General features: G+C 43.1%; 1 protein-coding gene across 1 annotated transcript in view; it reads right to left on the bottom strand.

Moving 5' to 3' along the window:
* The window catches only part of LOC120019576 (radixin-like), a 49,611-nt gene that overhangs the window by 6,137 nt on the left and 18,737 nt on the right, over positions 1–24,737 (bottom strand). Inside the window, exons 4-11 of the mRNA XM_038962884.1 lie at positions 11,590–11,685; positions 8,515–8,637; positions 8,277–8,428; positions 7,766–7,849; positions 7,307–7,453; positions 2,717–2,813; positions 1,163–1,326; positions 6–136 (exon numbers count right to left, since the gene is read on the bottom strand). Coding sequence (XP_038818812.1) covers positions 6–136; positions 1,163–1,326; positions 2,717–2,813; positions 7,307–7,453; positions 7,766–7,849; positions 8,277–8,428; positions 8,515–8,637; positions 11,590–11,685 — 994 coding nt within the window. The remainder of the gene's footprint in view (positions 1–5; positions 137–1,162; positions 1,327–2,716; positions 2,814–7,306; positions 7,454–7,765; positions 7,850–8,276; positions 8,429–8,514; positions 8,638–11,589; positions 11,686–24,737) is intronic.

Here is a 24,737-nt window from a genome sequence, read left to right as displayed (position 1 = left end):
CCTACCTTTCTCTGCCTTCTTGGTCTTCTCCTCAAACTGGTAGAGCCTCATCATTAGCTCCTGCTTCTCTCTCTCCATCTGCTCCTTCTCTAACTCGATGGCCTCCCTCTTCTTCTTCTCGTTCTCCAGCTGGGCCCTGCAGATAAGGGAGGCCCAGTGTGAGACACAAAGAAGGGATGACGTGTGCTGGCTAATAAACTATTAAACTGGCCCCTCTTCGGAGTGTGTGAGGGCACACACTGATTTTAAAACACATTGAGTAGACACACACACACGTCGTACACACAATCACATGCACATGGGCACGCACGCACGCAAAAGCAAGCAAACACATTTCGGGTGCACAGTGTAGCAGACATAAACTGTCATTCTACACATACCCTTTGTAGTTTGTACTGTGATTTTAAATAAGGTGGTTCACTTTCATCATACAATGCAGCCTGTATACCTCTAGTGTACACATGTACATTACATTGTAATTGATAACAATCTAGACCAAAAACACAATGAACATTCTCCAACCAAAAATCCCCCTTTCCCATGTATTGTGTGGGGTTGGCAGTGTCGGGAAAGTCCTACAGGCGATTTTGTATGTGGCAAACCTCGGCCGTGTACAGCGTCACGACTGGCCGTTACATCATGTTGCTTGAACAGCTGTGCAGAGGCGATACTGTCCAGATAACACTAGCCAGCTCCCACAACCTTGTCTCAACGTTGCTTCACTCCCAGAATGAGGTCATGCTATTGAAGCATCAGAGCTACGCTGGGTTTCATCCTACTTACGCTGGCTAGTGACCCAGCGCCGCGGTACTTCAAGTACCTGCGAGGCCTACAAAAAGGTGCTGAGCACGTCTTGCTGTAATGAAGAGCATGCTAAGCTTTAGAGCAAGAGATTAATTCTAGGATATGAATAACGGCATATATTTGCTCCTCCGGACAACTCTCATAATGACATCTGCTAACCCTGCGTATGTGACCAATACAATTTGATACAATAGATCTCTTTTTGTGAGTGATATTCTGAATCTGATCAGGTGTTTGGGTAGGGATGGAGCAAAAGCATGCACATCCAGTTGTTCTCCAGGAGTGTTGACCATCCCTATTCTAAACTCTCTCACACACACACACACACACACACACACACACACACACACACACACACCTCTCCAACTGTTTCTGGTGTTTCTCCTCGCTGGCCTGGGCCTTCATCTGCTGCACCTCGATGGTGTCTGGCTTGCGGCGGCGCATGTACAGCTCGTGGTTGCCCATGCACAGCTGCAGGATGCGCTTGTTGATGCGCAGGCGAGGGGCGTAGAACACAAAGTCCTGAGAGAAGGAGAGCGCGAGAGAGAGAGAGGGAGGATGAGAGTGAGCGAGAAAGACCACGAGACAGAGAGGGGGGGGGGGGGGTGGCAGAAATAAAAAGGTGGTGGGGGAGATTTGTCGGAGAGAGAGAGAGAGAGACAGAGGTGCGAAATAGGGAGATGTGGGGAAAAAGAGGTGGAGGAGGGTGGAGCAAAGAACAACTCAGGTCAGACAAAACAGTTTTGCAGACAGCATGTCTTCTGTGCTAGAGTCTTACACCTCTGCGTGACAACGTGCACAGCGACCATTTGCTTTGGATGGAAAGTGGAAATGGCAGCTGAAGGAAGCAGTAGGAATGACTTAACCTTTCAGTTGAAGGAGACACTGCCCATATGCGCTTACTGACCAGTTAGCCGGACCACATACGCTCACACACACACGCTCTCACACACACACACACACACACACACACACACACACACAAATACTGGCTTGAGCAGAAGAGGTCTGTTGAGCGTAGAGGCTTGATGAACATTATAAGAGCACTCGGGGTCTTTGTGCACGTGTATGTGTGTGCGCACGTGTGTCCTCGCCGACTTTTGTGTGTCTGTGTTTCTCCCTATGTGTGCAAGCAGGGGCTGGAGCCAGGGTTCCGTTGACAATGGGAGATGGGATTGAGGATAGCCCCATGGAAACAGAGCAGGAGAGGAGAGAGGATGCAAGCAGGCCGAGCTGGGAACATGGGAGGTGAGGTAGTCAACACACACACACTAACTTTACCTACAGTAAATGCAAAGTAAAACATCTCCCTGTAGCGTCGGACACAGGTCTCCATGACGCAGGATCACATTGACTATTGATACAATTCACCAAATCACACGCCACATTTAACATCACAATGAAAACAATCTGAAAGCCTTAGCAAACAGCTGCAGCAGATGTCACGACGGACCAATATAAAACCCAGTTATCCTGTATAGCCAACTTTTGTTTTTCATAACACCGACCACAGAAGTTGGCTATACAGCACCGACCACAGAAGTTGGCTATACAGCACAAACAGACCTGGGACCAGGATAACTGGGTTTTATATTGGTCCATCGTGACATCTGCTGCAGCTGTTTGCTAAGGCTTTCAGATTGTTTTCATTGTGATGTTAAATGTGGCGTGTGATTCGGTGTATAGTATCGATCACTAAAACAGTGTTGTGATCCTGCGTCATGGGAGACCTGTGTCCGATGCTTGATTCACACTGTACGGTGTTGGCGTGGCTATTTTCTTTTCACATTGTCCTTTCCAGCAGAGTTCCAGAAACTATGCTGGGATGCGTAACCAGGCTAGCCCGGTACAGTTGGGCTTAGCCTGGCATGGCCTTATTTGTGTGAATCTATAGCGTTGAGGCCTAACTCACCGGGGCCTTCTTGTCAATGGGCTTGATGATGAACTTCTTGTCGTTGAAGGAGATGTTTCTGATCTCGCTCCAGGGGAAGCCAATCTTCGGGGTCAGTCTGATGCGGGAAATGAGGCAAACCAGTGTTAGTATTGTACATGTTTTTACATGGCTTAATAGTAGACATTACAGTTCATTTTCTGTAGATGTATTACAGATTATATCCCAAATCAAACTCCAGGGTATTGGTAGCCAAATATTTTAATTGAAACCAACCGAAGCCAAATTATTTTAATGTTAGTGGAAACACTGGGACTGTCTGAAACGGCACCATATTCCTTATAGGCTATGCAATATATAGGGGAAATGTTGCCATTAGGGACACAGCATGGGATCTGTTGTAGGAAACAAGTTCAAATAGGATAGGATTCATTCCATGTACATGTCTGAGGCAGGACTGTGCGTACTACTGCATTGTACATGTTGGCCTCTGTCTCAATCGGGCTAGGTGTGAGGAATTTCGGGCGGGGCTCGTCCATTGTGTGCCGGAGAAAGAAACATTGACTGGTTCTGTACTTGGTCCCGTGTGGCTGAGTTGGTAGAGAATGGTGCTTGCGATGCCAGAATTGCGGGTTCGATTCCCACATGGGACCAGTATGAAAATGTATACACTCACCACTTACTGTAAGTCACTCTGGATAATAGCATCTGATAAATATAAAATGCACACACATACAGTAGGCCATACGGAGAATGTTGTCTGAACTGCCTTACAGTGACACACTGGAAACCCTGCTGCTGCCTGAATTGGTATTTCAATCAATTACAGACCCGTGCTGACATACACATGAGGAATGTAAAGGACTCTTATTTAGAGTCATCTCTAAATGAAAGGTTAGGTGCTGTATAAGGCAACATCTCCCAATGACTTATCCAGAGGTGTGTTTCATAGAAAAATTATGATTTTACCAGTCAAATTGCTACGGTCAAAGGCTCTAAGCCCGTTCTAAAGATTTGACTTACAGTTGAAGTCGGAAGTTAGCATACACTTAGGTTGGAGTCATTAAAACTAGTTTTTCAACCAATCCACACATTTCTTGTTAACAAACTATAGTTTCGGCAAGTCGGTTAGGACATCTACTTTGTGCATGACACAAGTAATTTTTCCAACAATTGTTTACAGACAGATTGTTTAATTTATAATTCACTGTATCACAATTCCAGTGGGTCAGAAGTTCACATACACTAAGTTGACTGTGCCTTTAAATCAGCTTGGAAAAATCCAGAAAATTATGTCATGACTTTAGAAGCTTCTGATAGGCTAATTGACATAATTTGAGTCAAATGGAGGTGTACCTGTGGACGTATTTCAAAGCCTACCTTCAAACTCAGTGCCTCTTTGCTTGACATCATGGGAAATTCAAAAGAAATCAGCCAAGATCTCAGAAAAAAAATTGTAGACCTCCACAAGTCTGGTTCATCCTTGGGAGCAATTTCCAAACGCCTGAATGTACGACGTTCATCTGTACAAACAATAGTACGCAAGTATAAACACCATGGGACCGTCATACCGCTCAGGAAGGAGACGTGTTCTGTCTCCTAGAGCTGATTGTACTTTGGTGAGAAAAGTGCAAATCAATCCCAGAACAACAGCAAAGGACCTTGTGAAGATGCTGGAGGAAACAGGTACAAAAGTATCTATATCCACAGTAAAACAAGTCCTATATCAACATAACCTGAAAGGCCACTCAGCAAGGAAGAAGCCACTGCTCCAAAACCGCCATAAAAAAAAGCCAGACTACGGTTTGCAACTGCACATGGGGACAAAGATCGTACTTTTTGGAGAAATGTCCTCTGGTCTGATGGAACAAAAATAGAACTGTTTCACCATAATGACCATCGTTAGGAGGAAAAAGGGGGAGGCTTGCAAGCCGAAGAACACCAACCCAACCGTGAAGCACGGGGTGCCAGCATCATGTTGTGGGGGTGCTTTGCTGCAGGAAGGACTGGTGCACTTCACAAAATAGATCAGGAAAGAAATTATGTGGATATATTGAAGCAACATCTCAAGACGTCAGGAAGTTAAAGCTTGGTCGCAAATGGGTCTTCCAAATGGACAATGACCCCAAGCATACTTACAAAGTTGTGGCAAAATGGCTTAAGGACAACAAAGTCAAGGTATTGGAGTGGCCATCACAAAGCCCTGACCTCAATCCTATGGAACATTTGTGGGCAGAACTGAAAAAGGCGTGTGCGAGCAAGGAGGCCTACAAACCTGACTCAGTTACACCAGCTCTGTCAGGAGGAATGGGCCAAAATTCACCCAACTTATTGTGGGAAGCTTGTGGAAGGCTACCCAAAATGTTTGACCCAAGTTAAACAAAGGCAATGCTACCAAACTTCAACTGTACATGGTGTGTTCTGGGTTATGTAGAATCTCATAGAAACGTCAACATGTATTTGGATGGATTTATTCAGCAATCAGGGACAATATAGGACACCATACACATCAAATACCCTCCTTTCTGGTATAGGGGCAAAATGGAACCCTGTCCTGATAGCTAGCTATATGTCTTATACTGAATGAGGGTGTGTGCGTTTGCTTGACAAATGGCCTAAGGAGTAAAACGTTGGCATGATGGCCATATCTGACATATAAAGGATCAATGGTGTGCTAGTGTGTGTGTGTGTGTGTCTCAGCATGGTCTAAGGAGTCTACACTATGCACTCTGTGTGTCTCAGAGGCCTTGGCAGTAGTAGTGCTATGTATTGTCTGTAGCCTGCCGCCTCCATTGAGGGGCATGCACTCTAGGTCAGCCTGACATTCTTAAGTCCCGCACAGCTTGAAAAACCAGTAGGTGTCACCATGGTTACAGCAGCGTGCACTGCAGCAGAGAGTCATTTCTGTTGCCAAGCCCCAGAGTGCACAAACACAAACACACCCACATATTCAAGGACACTCAGAGCCTTACACAGACACATAGCCCTGTGTTTGTGTCTCTCTCGTCCCATTTTCTACTTGCTTCACCAGATTTACAGGTATCAGACTACACTACACTCAAGTTTAAATAAGAGTGTTAGATTCACTTTAAACCCATTCTATGGAACAATTGTGGTCGTAAATAAACACTCACACATCTATCCATTTGTGCTTTGTGTGGATTCAGAGCTAAGCATTTGGACACAAACCACAATAAATGTGGGTAGAGTGTAAGACAACGGGAAATCCCAAAAAGACACAGTCAAGTTAGAGTTAAAGCACTACCAAATGTCGGTCAGACAGAGTTCCCTGGGGGGGCGGCTGAGTCGATACATTTTCTCATTAACCGCCCAAGGAGCCGTATTCACGCTGCTTTGAATAGACTTTTGGCATGGAGAATTCAAACAGGGCATGGAGCTCTAAGGGAGCAACGGCCGTTGTCAACAACACAACCCAGCAATAGGTTAGTGCACTGCACTCAAAACACTGCTGCCAGACATTGGTTCAAATAGTATTTCATTATCTACTTTGCTGTGCTTAATTGCGTTTGTCTGGCCCGATGGAGCCAACGGAGTAGTCCCAAAAGTGTCAACTGCAAACCCAGCCCATCTTGAAAGGAAACAACTATTTGAACCCGGGTCTGATGTCACTCAGCCAGTGTTGCTGCCAGAGGGTCAGTGACCGCAGGGCTGTCGACTATATAGGGAATACTTATATTACGTCGTAATGTAACTGACCGGGAACAAGTACTTACCAAATAATTATGCAGTTACCGCTTGTATCGCGTGAGGGATCTGATCAAATCTGTATCTTTATTTTGAGCTTTCGCAAAGTATTTGGTGGCGCGCAGATTCGCATAACAACCTTGGGTACGACGGACCAGTAAAAGCTCATCAAAAAGGAGAGAGACAGTTGAAAGGAAAAACGCTGTGGTAAGAATGTTCTTCGTTGGTACTGATTAACTAAAGACGTGGGTTCACCTGGACGGAAGTCCATTGGAATGAGGCTACAATGTCTGGAACAGAACTGTAGCGAAGGCCGGAAAACAACCCGGTATCGTTGTCAAGCAGAACAAGAATGGGTAGACGGACTACATGACTTTAAACCTGGGCTCAAGTAGTATTTTAAATCTTTAGCTGTGTTTGATTGAGCTTGCCTGGCTCAATGGAAGTCATGGATAAGTGTCAGTGGCACCCCAGGCAGCAGCAATCAAATACTATTTGAACACAGTTTTGCATGACTTGACCCTCTGCAGTCTCAATCCTCATCCTGGACACCCAAAGGGATGCATTTTTGTTTTTGCCCCAGCACTAGCACACTTGATTCAAGTAAATCAACTCATCATCAAACCTTTGCGTATTTGAATAAGTGTGTTACTGCTAGAGGAAAAACTAAAATGTGCACCCTTTTGGTTCCCCAGGACCAGGATTGAGAAACACTGCACTAGTGCTCAGTTCAGTGAGGGAACCTGGGTGGTGTCCAGTAGGGAGAAAATGTTTTGAAACAGACAAACAGGGAGGGACTATCTGGACTTGTCCAATAAGAAATGCTCATTTAAAATTGTTAATTGCTAAATGTTTTTTTTGCTACAGTGTGACCTACTGAACACAACCCTGAAGGCTATTTCTTACTTGTCTTCCTTCTCGTAGATGTTGAGTCCAAGGGCGTCCACACCCAGCCACAGCTCGGTCCCCTTCTTGTTTTTGATGTCAAAGTAGTTGACGCCGTACATCTCCAGGTCCTGGGCGATCTTCAGGTACTCCAGCATGGCATCCTCTCTGCAGGATCAGACATGGAGGAATAAAGCAATGGTTTGAGATTAGGGATTTGATCTTTTTTTTATTATTGTGTCCTTGTGTAAGGTACTGTGGTGTTTTGTATTATTGTATTATTGTATTGCATCGTATGTTTGTGTATGAATGAACCCAGGAAGATAAGACCTGATCAACTAATAGGCATCTTCATAAATTAATATTAATAAAAACTAAAATGATTGCCATCTGAGGTAGAGCAAATCAGGGGAACCTGTTTTATTATGACAGGGACACCAACATACAGACTCGTACAAACCAACACAGAGAGGAACTCACTTGAGCATTCCACGGTGTTCCTCGTGCCACACCTGGATCCTCTCCTCCCACTGCTCCCTGGACAACTTATGCTGCTCCAGAACACTGGGAGAGGGAGAGAATGAGGGAGGGCAGAAAGGAAGAATAGAGGACGAATAGAAAGGGGCAAACAGAGAGGAGGTACAATGAAGAAAGAGTACTGATGTTATGATCAATATTGGATTTGTCACGGCATGGATTTCTTGTGGTCTATCCGAACACAAAACGTGATCTTGATCCTGTCAATCACAGCAATACTGTAAGCTATTGTCTGGTGTCTGGACTCCTGACTAAGTTCTAATGTCTATACTAGCATACCACTTAGAATGCATGGCCCCAATACATTGCTGCATATGAAAAAAGTCGAGTGCTTCATGCTAGTGTAGCTATTAGAAAAAAGCTCTTGGTTGTTTCCTAAATGGCACCATATTCCCCATGTAGTGCACTACTTTTGAGCAGGGCCCATAGGGACTGGGAGTGGACCGGCGCTTACCGCTGGGGCAGCAGGTGGTCTGAGGTGAGGTAGCCTGGCCGGTGGAGGTCCCGGGTGAAGTCTCCGAACTTGGCCTGGACGGAGTAGGAGGCCAGCAGCACGGCGGTCTCTGGGGGGCAGTAGACCTCATCGCTCAGGATGCCCTCCTTCACCTGGACACACAAAAAAAACATACATGTGTACGTGTGTGCGTGTGTGCTCGTGTGCCTGTGTGTGCCTGTGTGCGCGTGTGTGTTACCTGCATGAAAAACAGCTTCTGGGTGATGTCCTGGATCAGCTCCTCAGAGACGTCCTCGGGGAAGAACTTGGCGCGGAACTTGAACTGCAGCGGGTTCTCCTTCTTCACATCCTGGGACGACACCTGGGTTGGAGAGAGAGAGGATTCATTCATTCAAAATAGCGCACGTGAAGTGTTCCAAAAACACGTTTTCACATGATTTTAGTGAAATAGGGTGCCATTTGGGCTACCAGTTTCACGAGTAGGAATGGATGATTGGATTGGATAAACATTATTGTACCCGAGGAGTTCAATTGTCTTGGATGCACAGTGCTGCATTAAAAAAAAAAATGCACTGTCATATTCCTCTGTAAAAGAGGATGTATAAAATGCATGGGCTGATAAACGGGTTTATTTACTGACTTTGGCCTCTTCCTCTGTGTTCGCTCCAAAACAGGAACCAAAATGTCTTGAGGCGAATGGGAAGCAAATGTGGCGGGGGAATGTGTGCTGAAAGAGCTACTGTATAGTAGAGCTGCGCAGAGTCAGCACACAGCTATCTCCCTTATTTATAGGTATGGACCACTGGGTTGTCAGTACATTATAATATTCTACTTCAAACGTCCTAGTGAAACCACAACCGGCCTAACACCTTTCGCTGTAAACTAAGTAAAGTTACTATACTACCCTTACGTCACTAAGTATACACTCATGCTAATAGTCTAGCTCCTCACATTGTTAATACTGCAAGAATAAACAGTTTATTAGCCACGCAATAGAAACCAGCCCAACCCAAACACTGCAAGTAAGGTGAAGTTGGTGGGTTTATGTGACCTCCATGACGTAATAACCACAGCCATTATATACAGTGCATACCTGTACGTGTCTACAGTCATGGCCAAAAGTTTTGAGAATTACACAAATATTAATTTTCAAAGTCTGCTGCCTCAGTTTGTATGATGGCAATTTGCATATACTCCAGAATGTTATGAAGAGTAATCAGATGAATTTGCCATGCAAATGAACTGAATCCCCAAAAAACATTTCCACTGCATTTCAGCCCTGCCACAAAAGGACCAGCTGACATGTCAGTGATTCTCTCGTTAACACAGGTGTGAGTGTTGATGAGGACAAGGCTGGAGATCACTCTGTCATGCTGATTGAGTTTGAATTACAGACTGGAAGCTTCAAAAGGAGGGTGGTGCTTGGAATCATTGTTCTTCCTCTGTCAACCATGGTTACCTTTAAAGGATCACGTGCCGTCATCATTGCTTTGCACAAAAAAGGACTTCACAGGCAAGGATATTGGTGCCAGTAAGATTGCACCTAAATCAAACATTTATCAGATCATCAAGAACTTCAAGGAGAGCGGTTCAATTGTTGTGAAGAAGGCTTCAGGGCACCCAAGAAAGTCCAGCAAGCGCCAGGACCGTCTCCTGAAGTTGATTCAGCTGCGGGATCGGGGCACAACCAGTACAGAGCTTGCTCAGGAATGGTAGCAGGTAGGTGTGAGTGCATCTGCACGCACAGTGAGGCGAAGACTTTTGGAGGATGGCCTGGTGTCAAGAAGGGCAGAAAAGAAGCCACTTCTCTGCAGGAAAAACATCAGGGACAGACTGATTTTCTGCAAAAAGTACAGGGATTGGACTGCTGAGGACTGGGGTTAAGTAATTTTCTCTGATGAATCCCCTTTCCGATTGTTTGGGGCATCCGGATAAAAGCTTGTCCGGAGAAGACGAGGTGAGCGCTACCATCAGTCCTGTGTCATGCCAACAGTAAAGTAAAGCATCCTGAGACCATTCATGTGTGGGGTTGCTTCTCAGCCAAGGGAGTGGGCTCATTCACCATTTTGCCTAAGAAACACAGCCATGAATAAAGAATGGTACCAACACATCCTCCGAGAGCAACTTCTACCAACAATCCAGGAACAGTTTTGTGACGAACAATGCCTTTTCCAGCATGATGGAGCACCTTGCCATAAGGCAAAAGTGGCACGGGGAACAAAACATCGATATTTTGGGTCCATGGCCAGGAAACTCCCCAGACCTTAATCCCATTGAGAACTTGTGGTCAATCCTCAAGAGGCGGGTGAAAAAAACACAAATTCTGACAAACTCAAAGCATTGATTATGCAAGAATTGGCTGCCATCAGTCAGGATGTGGCCCAGAAGTTAATTGACAGCATGCCAGGGTAAATTGCAGAAGTCTTGAAAAAAAAGGGTCAACACTGTAAATATTGATTTATTGACAATTACTTAATGTAATTGTCAATAAAAGCCTTTGACGCTTATGAAATGCTTCTAATTATACTTCAGTATTCCATAGTAACATCTGACAAAAATATCTAAAGACACTGAGGCAGCAGACGTTGTGAAAATTAATATTTGTGTCATTCTCAAAACTTTTGGCCACGACTGTATATACAGCTCTGGTGAGAACCATTGATGCATTTGGAAATTCTGCAAATCAAAAACAGGCACATCTCCATTCCACGGACACAGGTGGTTGTGCTTTAACTATACTGTCGATACATACTGCACTGGGTACACAGCACTCGCTCCCCCAGAGAAGTAGTATCTTATCTAGTGGTTCACTGAGAGTTCACACTACCAGCTGATTATGAAAACCTCAGGGGGACTGGATTTGTCTGCATCCCAAATGGCACCCTATTCCCTATTTAGTGCACTACGTTTCACCAGAGCGCCATGGGGCACATCGTTTTTTTTGGGGGGGGGGGGGCATAATAACAACTAAAATCCCATTAAAAAAATGACAATTAACTGAAAAAAGGGACTGAAATGAAGGGAGATTACAATTAGCCACTGGTCTGCACAGGAAGTAGGAGTGAGAGAGGGTGCCCATAATGCAGTGAGTGAGTGGCTACTAATTGACTGAGTGAGTGGTAGGCAAATAGTGTGGAGTGATTTGACCTGCCTCTCTAAAGAATGTATGGCCCATTTGGTTTTGTTTACTGTAGAATGGTATTGCAAAAGAATATGCGATTTAAGAATGAATACAGTGGGAAAAGGTTTGAGAATTCCTGAGCAGAAAAACAAATATTTGTTAAAAGGTACTATTAGATTACATTAACCTTACCTTTTTGTCAAGCTTCAGCCAGGTATGGTATCCTTTGGCGTCCATATACTGAAGGCCAAAGTACCAGACTTCCCTCAAGCCAATGGTCTTTACCACCTGTGGACGGCAAAGAAAGTACATACAAGTAAATCAACTCTGTCAGAAAAACAAACTGTGACAACTGTACACAAGCCACAAAAAAATTTAATATACCACACGGGCAGAATCCTTGAAATGTGTGAATTTAAAAATCGTGTATCGATGTCAATGAAAGTTTTTTGTGAAAAATGTAGTTATGTGCGCAGCATCAAGTTAGGATTCTGGCCTAAATTAATGAATACAATAAGTGCCTTCAGAAAGTATTCATACCCCTTGACTTATTACACATTTTGTTGTGTTACAGCCTGAATTCAAAATTGATGATATGTTTTTCACCCATTTACACACAACATCCCATAATGACAAAGTGAAAACATGTTTTTTGAAATTTTTGCAAATTTTTGAAAATTAAATAGACATCTCATTTACAGTACCAGTCAAAAGTGGACACCTACTCATTCCAGGGTTTTTCTTTATTTGAACTATTTTCTACAATGTTGAATAATAGAAGACAACAAAACTATGAAATAACACATGGAATCATGTAGTAACCAAAAGAGTGTTAAACAAATCAAAATATATTTTATATTTGAGATTCTTCAAAGTAGCCACCCTTTGCCTTGATGACAGCTTTGCACATTCTTCGCATTCTCTAAACCAGCTTCATGAGGTAGTCACCTGGAATGCATTTCAATCAACAGGTGTGCCTTTTTAAAATTAATTTGTGGAATTTCTTTCCTTCTTAATGCGTTTGAGCCAATCAGTTGTGGTGTGACAAGGTAGGGGTGGTATACAGAATATAGCCAGCCCTATTTGGTAAAAGACAAGGTCAATATTATGGCAAGAACATCTTAAATAAGCAAAGAGAAATGACAGTCCAGCAATACTTTAAGACATGAAGGTCAGTCAATACAGAAAATGTCAAGAACTTTAAAAGTTTCTTCAAGTGCAGTTGCAAAAACCATCAAGTGCTATGATGAAACTGGCTCTCATGAGGACCACCACAGGAAAGGAAGACCCAGAGTTACCGCTGCAGAGGATAAGTTCACTAGAGTTACCAGACTCCGATTGCAGCCCAAATAAATGCTTCAGAGTTCAAGTAACAGACACATCAACCGTTCAGAGGAGACCGCGCAAATCAGACCTTCATGGTTGAATTGTTGCAAAGAAACCACTGCTAAAGGACACCAATAAGAAGAGACTTGCTTGGGCCAAGAAACACAAGCAATGGAAATTAGACCGGTGGAAATCTGTCCTTTGGTCCGATGAGTCCAGATTTTAGATTTTTGGTTCCAACCACTGTCTTTGTGAGACGCAGAGTAGGTGAAAGGATGATCTCCGCATGTGTGGTTCCCACCGTAAAGCATGGCAGGAGGTGGTGTTATGGTGTGGGGGTGCTTTGCTGGTGACGATGTCTGTGATTTACTTAGAATTCAAGGACCAGCATGGCTACCACAGCATTCTGCAGCGATAAGCCATCCAATATGGTTTGGACTTAGTTGGAATATCATTTGTTTTTCAAAAGGACAATGACCCAACACACATCCAGACTGTGTAAGGGCTATTTTACCAAAAAGGAGAGTGATGAGTGCTGCATCAGATGACCTGGCCCCCACAATCTTCCAACTTCAACCAAATGGAGATGGTTTGGGATGAGTCAGACCAGAAACTGAAGGGAAAGCAGCCAACAAGTGCTCAGCATATGTGGGAACTCCTTTAGGACTGTTGGAAAAGCACTCCTGGTGAAGCTGGTTGAGAGAATGCCAAGCGTGTGCAAAGCTGTAATCAAGGCAAAGGGTTGGCAATTTGAAGAACCTCAAATATAAAATATACTTTGATTTGTTTAAAACTTTTTTGGTTACTACATGATTCCATATGTGTTATTTCATTAATTTTGATATCTTCACTATTATTCTACAATTAAGAAAATAGTAAAAATAAAGAAAAACCCTTGAATGAGTAGGTGGGTCCAAACTTTTGACTGGTACTAAATACAATAGCGTTCAAAAGTTTGGAATCACTTAGAAATGCCCTTGTTTTTGAAAGAAAAGCACCTTTTTTTGTCCATTAACATCAAATTGATCAGAAATACAGCGTAGACATTGTTGTTGTTGTAAATGACAATTGTAGCTGAAAACGGCAGATTTTTTATGGAATATCTACATAGACGTACAGAGGCCCATTATCAGCAACCATCACTCCTGTGGTCCAATGGCACGTTGTGTTAGCTAATCCAAGTTTATAATTTTAAAAACCCTTTTGCAATTATGTTAGCACAACTTTAAACTGTTGTTCTGATTAAAGAAGCAATAAAACTGGCCTTCTTTAGACTAGTTGATTATCTGGAGCATCAGCATTTGTGGGTTCGATTACAGGCTCAAAATGGCCAGGAAACAAATAACTTTTCTCCTGATACTCTTCAGTCTATTCTTGTACTGAGAAATTAAGGCTAACTCCATGCGAAATTGCCAAGAAACTGAAGATCTCGTACAACGCTGTGTACTACTCCCTTCACAGAACAGTGCAAACTGTCCCTAACCAGAATAGAAAGAGGAGTGGGAGGCCCCGGTGCACAACTGAGCAAGAGGACAAGTACATTAGTGTTTAGTTTGAGAAACAGACGGCCTCACAAGTCCTCAACTGGCAGCTTCCTTAAATAGTACCCGAAAAAAATGTCAACAGTGAAGAGGCGACTCTGGGATGCTGGCCTTCTAGGCAGAGTTGCAAAGAAAAAGCCACATCTCAGACTGGCCAATAAAAACAAAAGAGTAAGATGGACAAAGGAACACAGACACTGGTCAGAGGAACTCTTCTAATGATCAATTATCCTTTTAAAATGATTAACTTGTGTTAGCTAACACAACGTGCCATTGGAACACAGGAGTGACGTTTGCTGATAATGGGCCTCTGTAGATTTTAAAATCAGCTGTAATAGTCATTTACAACATTAACAATGTCTACACTGTATTTCTGATCAATTTAATGTTATTTTAAATTGACAAAAGAATTAGCTTTTCTTTCAAAAACAAGGACATTTATGTGATCCCAAACTTTTGAACGTTAGTGTACACACACACACATTACTACTCGACTAAAACAAATCTCGGTCGACAAAATCGACCAGACGACTAATTGGGGTCAGCACCACAAACCCTGCATGCTTTTTCAAAAGTCTCATGTAGGCCTACATTGAACACCACACATTGGCTTCTACTGTAGGCTGAATGAGAAAACAGCTATTTCATTTTACATTTACATTTTAGTCATTTAGCAGACGCTCTTATCCAGAGCGACTTACAGTAGAGTGCATACATTTTATTACATTTTTTTTGGACATACTGAGACAAGGATATCCCTACCGGCCAAACCCTCCCTAACCCGGACGACGCTATGCCAATTGTACGTCGCCCCACGGACCTCCCGGTTGCGGCCGGCTGTGACAGAGCCTGGGCGCGAACCCAGAGACTCTGGTCGCGCAGCTAGCACTGCGATGCAGTGCCCTAGACCACTGCGCCACCCGGGATTTCCATGTTAAATATTTCCATGTTAAAATGTTATGGGATGCATTGTCTCCATTGTTTTTGATGGTAGGCCACTCTGGTGGGCCTACATTATGATCAAATAGCCACAGTAGCCTACTTGACCACTGTTAAAACAAACTTAAAGCGGGTACAGCCTCCGTGTTCACAGTAAACTCGTGCCGGAAGTTGCACAGAATTTTCACAACGTTCAAGTTTGCGCTCAGCAGACCTGAAATTTGCTCTGTGACCAAATTGTTTTGAGGGATCATTGCTCATAATGTGATGCAGCCACAACTATTCTTGAAAATATGGAGTGGTACTGAGTCTTGTTGTGTTGGATGTGCCCCAAACATAACACTATGTTGACAAAAAGTGAATTGCTTTGTCACATTTTTTGCAGTTTTACTTTAATGCCGTGTTGCAAACAGGATGCATGTTTTGGAATATTTGTATATTATAATATAATAATATCCTTCTTTTCACTCAGCCAATTAGGTTAGTATTGAGAATTAACTACAATGGTGTTGATCCATCCTGAATTCTCCTATCCCAGCCATTAAAGTCTAACTGTTTTAAAGTCACCATTGGCCTCATGTTGAATTCCCTGAGCGGTTTCCTTCCTCTCCGGCAACTGAGTTAGGAAGGAAACTTGTATCTTTGTAGTGACTGGGTGTATTAATACACCATCCAAAGTGTCATTAATAACTTCAGCATACTCAAAGGGGATATTCAATGTCTGCTATTTAACATTTGTATCCATCTACCAATAGGTCCCCTTGGGGCGGCAGTTAGCCTAGTGGTTCAAGCATTGGGCCAGTAACCGAAAGGTTGCTGGATTGAATCCGCGAGCTGACAAGGTAAAAATCTGACGTTCTGCCCCTGAGCAAGGCAGTTAACCCACTGTTCCCTGGGCGCCGAAGACGTGGATGTCGATGAAGGCAGCCCCCCGCACCTCTCTGATTCAGAGGGGTTGGGTTAAACGCAGAAGACACATTTCAGTTGAATGCATTCAGTTGCACAACTGACTAGGTATCCCCCTTTCCCTTTCTTTGCGAGGCACTGGAAAACGTCCCTGGTCTTTGTGATTCAATCTCAGCTTTTCATTTTTTTTAAATTAATTTGTAAACATTTCCAGAAACATAATTCCACTTTGACATTATGGTGTGTAGGACAGTAACACAAACTCTCAATTGAATACATTTTTTAAATTCAGTCTGTTACAAAACAAAAATATGTGGAAAATTCAAGGGGTGTGAATACTTTGAAGGCACTGTATATTTCCTCTGTGTATTCAACCCTCTAATTTACACAGCTGTCACGCAGTAATGTACACATTCGAGAACATCTTGGAACACAGAAGTGGCTTTTATCACCAACGCACATTCTTTTTCTCAGAGATGAGATAACATTCGGCACAGTAATCAACCGAAACCACTCAAACCAGCATTCGTTCACACCGTAAAAAAACAATGAGTCATCTGTATGAAATAAACAACATTGTGCCACCAATGTGGCATGACCACCAGCAGAGTACAGCATCTTGTATAAACAGACCTTTGAGGCCAGTGGCATTAATGTCGGCATGGCCGGGAGCGACGATCGTCAATGGCATACTCAGGTACTAGGCTTAATCTGGGAAGGCCTCATAGGATTACATCTTTCCCAGACCCAGCCCTACGGTCCCAGATCGGTTTGTGCAGCCTTGTAAGAGTTGGTGGAAAGACAGCACAAACAAATCTGGGACCAGGCTCCTGCTCTACAGGAGATGTAATGGAAAAAGCAGTTAGTCAGTGCAGATGAAATCCACGCTGAATGAAGGCAGCGAGTAGCTAGCCACAACAACATCATATATACTCAGTTGTTCCAATCAAAATCAGAAAATAGTCAAATTCGCAGCGGGCGATTTCTGACAAGGTGAAAGCTACAGTAGATAGTGTGTGATCTGAACTTTTCGATCACGGTTTCCTGACACGTCATTCAGATTTCCTTCTATGAGCTTCGTATGGTCTCTTTTTAGTGTCTGACCGGCATATAAACCTCCACACACACACGGGGACAACCAGAAGGAATGGTCTTAAACAATACGTCTCGATTGTTTTATTACTGAGGAGTCATACAGTGCCTTTAGAAACTATTCACACCACTTGACTTTGTCCACATTTTGCATACAGCCTGAATTTACAACTGATTGAGATTTGTCACTGGCCTACACACAATACCTCATAATCTCAAAGTGGAATTATGCTTTTCAAAATTTTTGCTAACTAATAAAAAAATGAAAAGCTGAAATGTTGAGTCAATAGGTATTCAGCTCTTAGAGACTTACCCAAGAAGACTCACAGCTATAAATCGCAGACAAAGGTTTGTAAGGTTTGTAACATGCATCAACTTAGAGGGGTGAATATATTAGTGTTTGATTTTTCATTCATCAAAACAAACAAAAAATCTTCCACTGATGGTGTTTTGTGTAGATCGTTTGCTAAAAAAAGACAATTAAATACATTTTAATCCCACTTTGTAACACAATAAACATTAAGAAATCCAAGGGTGGTGAATACTTATGATACCCTGTATATGGACTATGGTGAACAATTCTGACAAAACCTACGGGTAGGTTTCCTGGACACGAAATAAGCCTACCCCTGGACTAAAAAGTGCCTCCAATTGAGAATGATTCTGAATTCGGGGCTAGGATTAAAATCGGTGTTTGGGAAACCTTACCTATAAGTTCTATATGGGTTACAGAGTCTATAACCCGGGCATTTAGGATGGAAAAACTCTGTCGCCAGGCCCCGTTCTGCTTGTGCTACTGCTAAATTCCCCACCCAATCATCAGGTGCTTAGCTGCCTGGGTGAAGCCGTTTCAGTCAACAACACACACAGCAGGCACTCAGGCCAAGCCCATTCCTATCCAATAAGCAGTGGCCAAGGTTAAAATTAAATCAAGCGCCCCCGCACTTACTTAGCCGCCACCTAATACGGGTCCGGGTAACCTGACGGGGCTGCATTACAATAACGAGCACCGAGTGGTCGGGCCTGAAACGAGAGAGCGTTTATGACCGTGTTGTCTCGCCTGGAATGAAAGTCCTGAGGGTTTCAGGACACAAACAGACCCTTTCATGGTGTTTTTGCATCCAGGAACCACACAAGGGGGGGATTCTAAATGAAAGATTCCTTTTCCCAGGGGGGGATAAGCTACAGGAGTGCTGGTACAACGAGAGGCCTTTGAGGCCAGAAAATGTCCCTCTACGAATGGGTGAAACGGCATTTAATCAAATCAGAGTATTTTTGATTGAGGACAATACCAGTATTTAAGGGAAAGGGCTAATCCCCACTGAGTACTGGAATGAACTAATCAACATTCCAAGAGTTAAAAGGCTTTTGTTTTGAGTAGAGGCCGCACCAAAGAGTTACAAACTAGGTGTGCCACTCACTGCCAGGCCACTTCAAATCAGCCAATCATTGAACATATCTAAAACAAACATTTGCAGTTGAGTCAAGTAAGCTCAAACTGTAGATTACCTGTGAGCTGTTCTCACCTAACACAAAAGACCTAGGTTACCTGGGTCCTAGAATTATTTCACGCAGGAGGACGTCTAAAGAATCTCTCATTTTTTAGCTTTGGGGTGCAGATCATCAATAAAAATGTGCAGTATTATCAAAAGGATGTATATAAAACTGGAGGATACAAAAACGATTGAGAATCCCTTTTAAGAATCCCGTACTCTGTATCGTAACAGTGATACTGTCACGTTCCTGACCTATTTCTGTTAGTTTGTTGTATGTGTTAGTTGGTCAGGACGTGAGTTTGGGTGGGCATTCTATGTTTTCTGTTTCTATGTTGGTTTAAGGGTTGCCTGGTATGGCTCTCAATTAGAGGCAGGTGTTTGGCGTTTTCCTCTAATTGAGAGTCATATTTAGGTAGGTTGTTTCACAGTGTTCGTTGTGGGTGGTTGTCTCCTGTGTCAGTGTTTGTCGCACCATACGGGACTGTTCGGTTTGTTTGTACATCGTTCTTTTTGTGTAGTCTATTTTTCCCTGTTCGTGCGTTCTTCGTGTTTTATGTAAGTTCGTATAGTTCAGGTCTGTCTACACATTTGTTTTGTTATTTTGTTAGTTAATTCAAGTATAGTTCGTTTTCTGTCTTCGTTGTTTTGTCGTGTCTTAAATAAATCATGTCATTTCACAACGCTGCGCCTTGGTTCAATCCATGCTCATCCTCTTCGGATGAAGAGGAGGAGGACTACCGTTACAGATACAGGGCCGCAAATGCCGCCACGCCTGCCCTTCTCACTGCAGTCAGTCTTCCAAGTGTTTATGAGGGCCCAAGCCCTGTGATGAGAGAGAGAGGAATGTAACCATTCCGAAACGGCATTACTCACTGCATCCGCTGACTCACGTAAAGTTCCAACTAATTGTTCCAGATTACTCAGGGGAAGGGGCACACTCAGACATGGGCAGTGAGAGAGAGAGTGGCCAAAGGATAAATGGCTAATGTATAGCTATTTATCCTGACCACACATGCATTGAGAGTGGAGACAGAGAAACCAACTAAAATCCTCAGTTTGAAGACGAGTCCGTCTTCTGGTATTGTGTTATTACTGCATGAGTGTGCCACCTATTGAACTACCCCTTCCTCTATTTAGGTGGCCTGTCCTGGAAGTACACATACACAGTATCTAAGGTTGTGTTCCAAATCACACCCTATTCCCTATTATATGCTTGAGCAAGGCACTTATCCAAAGCGACTTACAGGAGGAATTAGGGTTAAGAGAGTCTGCTATATGACTAGATTGTAAATGTTTTCAGTGCACTACTTTTGACCAGGGCCCACAATATGGTTCCATTTGTAAAGTATCCTAAGAAAATCTAAAAAGGAAAAAGCCTCTGAGTACTTCTATGGGAAATCAAAGTGGGTATGAGCTGAAGAGTGGCAGGCCAGAAGTAATTCGTCCCGTTAGGGCTGCACGTCGCTAAGGCAGCGAGGCTATGATCAGGGACCACCACAAAAAGGGCCCCAAGCCAGGCCACTTTAACAGGGGAACACCCCAGGGATGAGCTCACCACTGGTATTACTCAGCATTTCCACTTAACCAACCGCCAGTCTGACTGTGTGTGTGTGCCTATCTGTCAGCCTGCGCGTCTGTGTCTGCAGGATATTTCTGCTACCGACTTCAGCCGTCCAGGCCAGGTTTCTAATGCAATTAGGTCACAGGCTTCTGACAAACACACTGCTACCTAGAGGAAGTAGACGTCAGTGGACTTCACCTGTGGTTACTGGTGGTTACCAGATGGAAAATTGCCAAGACAAAGGAATTCTTAGTGACACTAAAGTGGAACGTCTGAATCTAATGCTGACAATCCTGAACAACAGAATCTAATGCTAATATCGCTGTAGAGGGCCTGAAGGTCAAATTCCCTAGTCATGTTTCCACGCACGTACACACAACTGACAAACAAGTTATTCAGGAAATGGCAAGCCAAAACAATGCCTTTCCTCTCCCCGTTGCGTGGTGGACTAGAGGCTTGCTACATCCCATGGTGCCTTTGGAATCCAGTCCACGCTGTAGCTACAGAATGTGACACCATGGGACTCAACCATTAGATAAGAACATACAGTATAGTACACCGATTGACCAATAAGAGGTTCCAGCAACATACTACAAGATCTTGTGCCTTCAGAAAGTCTTCACACCCCTTGATTTGTCATCACTGGCCTACACACACACACACACACACACACAATACTCCCCATAATGTTTAAGCGCAATCATGTTTTTCAAAATTCATACAAATTAAGAATTTAAAATATCTTGAGTCAATTACTTAACCCCTTTGCTATGGCAAGCCTAAATAAGTTCAGGAGTAAAAATGTGCTTAACAAGTCACATAATAAGTTGTATGGACTCACTCAGAGTGACATAATAGTGTTTAATGTTTAACATGATTTTTAAATGACTACCTCATCTCTGTACCCCATATATACACAATTATCTGTAAGGTCCCTCAGTCGAGCAGTGAATTTCAAACACAGATTCAACCACAAAGACCAGGGTGGTTTTCCAGTGCCTCGCAAAGGGCACTTATTGGTAGATGGGTAAAACATTTAAAAAAATACATTGAATATCCCTTTGAGTATGGTGAAGTTATTAATTACACTTTGGATGGAGTATCAATACACCCAGTCACCAAAAAGATACAGGCTTCCTTCCTAACTCAGTTGCCGGAGAGGATGGAAACCGCTCAGGGATTTCACCATGATACCAATGGTGACTTTAAAAAGAGTCATAGTTGAATGGCTGTAATACGAGAAAACTGAGGATGGATCAACAACATTCTAGTTACTCCTCAATACTAACCTAATTGGCAGTGTGGAAGGACCACCAGAGGGCAGGTTGGGCTCACGGATAGTAGCCCAACAAGGCATGGGAGACAAGGTAACCAGAGGCAATCAAGCACAGCTGACGGTACTAATGAGATATTCTCCTTCCCCAATAAGAGAGAGTATGGAACCAGCAGACCAGGGGAAAATACTATCTCTGGAAGATGGCCACCGAGACAGAGGAGCTATCCATGAAGAACCACTAAGACGGTGACAATCCCGTGACTTTTGTTGTAGTTTAAAGATAATCATATTGTGTTCCTGGTTGATCTGGAGAAGATATGTTTTTTTCCTTGGGAGATTTTCATTGATTATGTTGGAGTGTTTGTGGTGACCAAATGCCCTCAATAGGTGCACTGTGTTCAATCAAGAAAACCTACTCCTGACTCATTTGTTCCACCTTTCCGCTTTAGAGTTACGCCCAATTACTTGGTCCGCTCATAGCAGAGTGAAAAGGGAAACCTGAACAGATTACAAATATTCCAAAACATGCATCCTGTTTGCATGGCACTCAAGTAATACTGCAAAAAAATGTGGCAAAGCATTTAACTTTTTGTCCTGAATACAAAGTGTTATGTTTGGTGCAAATCCAATACAGCACATTGAGTACCACTCTCCATATTTTCAAGCACAGTGGTGGTTGCATCATGTTATGGGTATGCTTGTAATCATTAAGGACTGGGGAGTTTTTCAGGATAAAAAAAAAAGAAACGGAGCCAAGCATAGACCAAATTTTACAGGAAAACCTGGTTGTCTGCTTTCCACCAGACACTGGGGCAATGAATTCACCTTTCAGCAGGACAATAACCTAAAACACAAAGCCAAATCTACACTGGAGTTGCTTACCAAGAAGATAATGATTGTTCCTAAGCAGCCGAGTTACAGTTTTGACTTAAATCTACTTGAAATATGGCAAAACCTGAAAATGGTTGTCTAGCAATGATCAACAACCAATTTGACAGAGCTTAAAGAATTTAGAAAATAATGGGCAAATGTTTCACAATCCAAGTGTGGAAAGCTCTTAGACTTACCCAGAAAGACTCACAGCTGTAATAATTGCCAAAGATGCATCTACAAAGTATTGACTCAAGGATGTGAATACTTATGTAAATTAGATATTTCTGCATTTCATTTTTCAATAAATTTTCTAAACTTTCTAAAAACATGTTTTCACTTTGTTATTATGGGGTATTGTGTGTAGATGGGTGAGATTTGTTTTTATTGAATCCATTTTGAATTCAGGCTGTAACAACAAAATGTGACCCGATTCAGGAAAGTAGGCATATGTCGCAAGTCACGACTTCACAGGAGAGCCGTTTCAACGTAAATTTTTTTTTAAATCAAAATGCATTCTTTGGCAGAAATGCCTTCTCGAACATGTGAACTTTCATGTGCCTTAATATCAAACTTGTATGCCATCTGTCAATACGAATAAAACACTTAAAATTATGAGCCTAGTTGGTTTAGCCACAGAAAAAGACAGCAACCATGATTGGCTGAGATAATGAGTGGGCTGAACATTCCGAGAGATGAGTTTGAATTGGTCTGAGGTGTAGCACCTTGTGTCTATAAAATGAGCTGCTCGTAATGCGTAGATAATCCTTTCTACTGCAGTGTTTCTTAAAGATATAACGTTAGCCATGGAGAACTGCAAATATGTTGCTACTGCTCTCAATAACATTGCTGCCCTGAATTTATCAGGCGCTATCGACAAAGGTCAGTGGGAAAAAGTTGTGATGGACTACTTTCTGGAGGACGATCGTGCCATGCTGACTCTCTCGGGACTCTGAAAATGAATCAGACGATGAGGAAATCCCTGATTTAGGTTAAAACATTTTCATTGAAGAAGACATTGTAGAGTCTTCTGATGACAGTGATGGAGAAGAAAAGGTGACAATCAACAGTGTTGTTGTCACGGAAGAAGTTGACTGAGGGGAAACCCCCATGGCATTGGTGACGGAGGGAGAAAATTCTGACGATTCTTATGGCATTGCACACGGTCAGTGTGAACCAGGGTGACTTGACACAACGGGCCAAAGACGCTGTTCAAACTAAAGAGACAAGACACAGGATGTCTTATTTAATAAAAGGGGTTGCAGTCTGCCGTGAAGCTTTCATCCATGGGTTCAATGTTAGATTCTTACCCGTATACATTTTGGTTAACTTTAGCTAGCTATGACAATCGGTTTGTATTGCTGAACCCAGCTGGAGTTCGATGGCTGGCTTGCTAATGTTACTCTATGGATTGGGATTTTAGTTCATTTTTTTTGCTAGCTAACGCTACATGTCTAAACAAAAGACCCCAAGTTAAAGCTTGCTGTTAGCTAGATAACGTTAGATGGCTGGCATGCTAGCTAACATTAACTTAATGTATGAAGGGTGTGTGTGTGTAACGTTTGTATCTGGAATTTGTCTTTCAGCATCAGTAGAACACGCCCAACTCTCCTCTACCAGTCATACAAGGAGAACGGTCTAATGACTCCCATCTAAAAAGAAAGCTGGCCCAAGAAAGCACAGGTTACACCTGAAGCATGAGGACTTGCAGCTAGTGGTGAACTTCAACTACACAGAGGTTAATGCAATAGTATTACCAGGACGCCACCCAGGACAAACACTTTTGGTGGAAAGCTGCTGCCATCCCGTGTGACAAAAGCAGCGTTGTGGCGTCTCTACAAGGAATCGATGACGACACTTGGTATGTAAAGCATGAACACATTTGACTATTTAATTGACCTCCAACATGATTGGCACTACTTTTATTGATCTCACATTTTTCTGTATTTTCCAGAGGTACGTGTAGTCGGGCTGTCTTCCTTCAGGAATCTGTGGAGAAAATTGCTGCCCCAGATCTCAAGCCGAGGACAGACAAGTGCTATCGGCTCTTCAGATCTGCCAATCTGCCAGAAGCTGTTAGGTCAGCCAAGCTGAAGAAGCAAGAGCAGCATCTCCTGCTTGATCAGAGTGAGCGGTCTGTCTACCAGAAGATGGTTGCTGACTGCAAGACCACCTGTCAAGACCTGCAGTTGTCTCTGGGGGCCCCCACAACCACCAAGCAAAGACATCAGGATAGACTACAGCTTTGATTTTGCTCAACACGTAAGCAACATTTCCTCCTTTATACTGATTAAGGACATATACACTCAACAAAACAAATAGTGAAGACATCA

Source organism: Salvelinus namaycush, chromosome 24 (genome assembly GCF_016432855.1).
Source record: "Salvelinus namaycush isolate Seneca chromosome 24, SaNama_1.0, whole genome shotgun sequence".
Classification (NCBI taxonomy): domain Eukaryota; kingdom Metazoa; phylum Chordata; class Actinopteri; order Salmoniformes; family Salmonidae; genus Salvelinus; species Salvelinus namaycush.
Note: the sequence above shows the minus strand (reverse complement) of the source record. Positions and strands in the feature narration are given on the sequence as shown.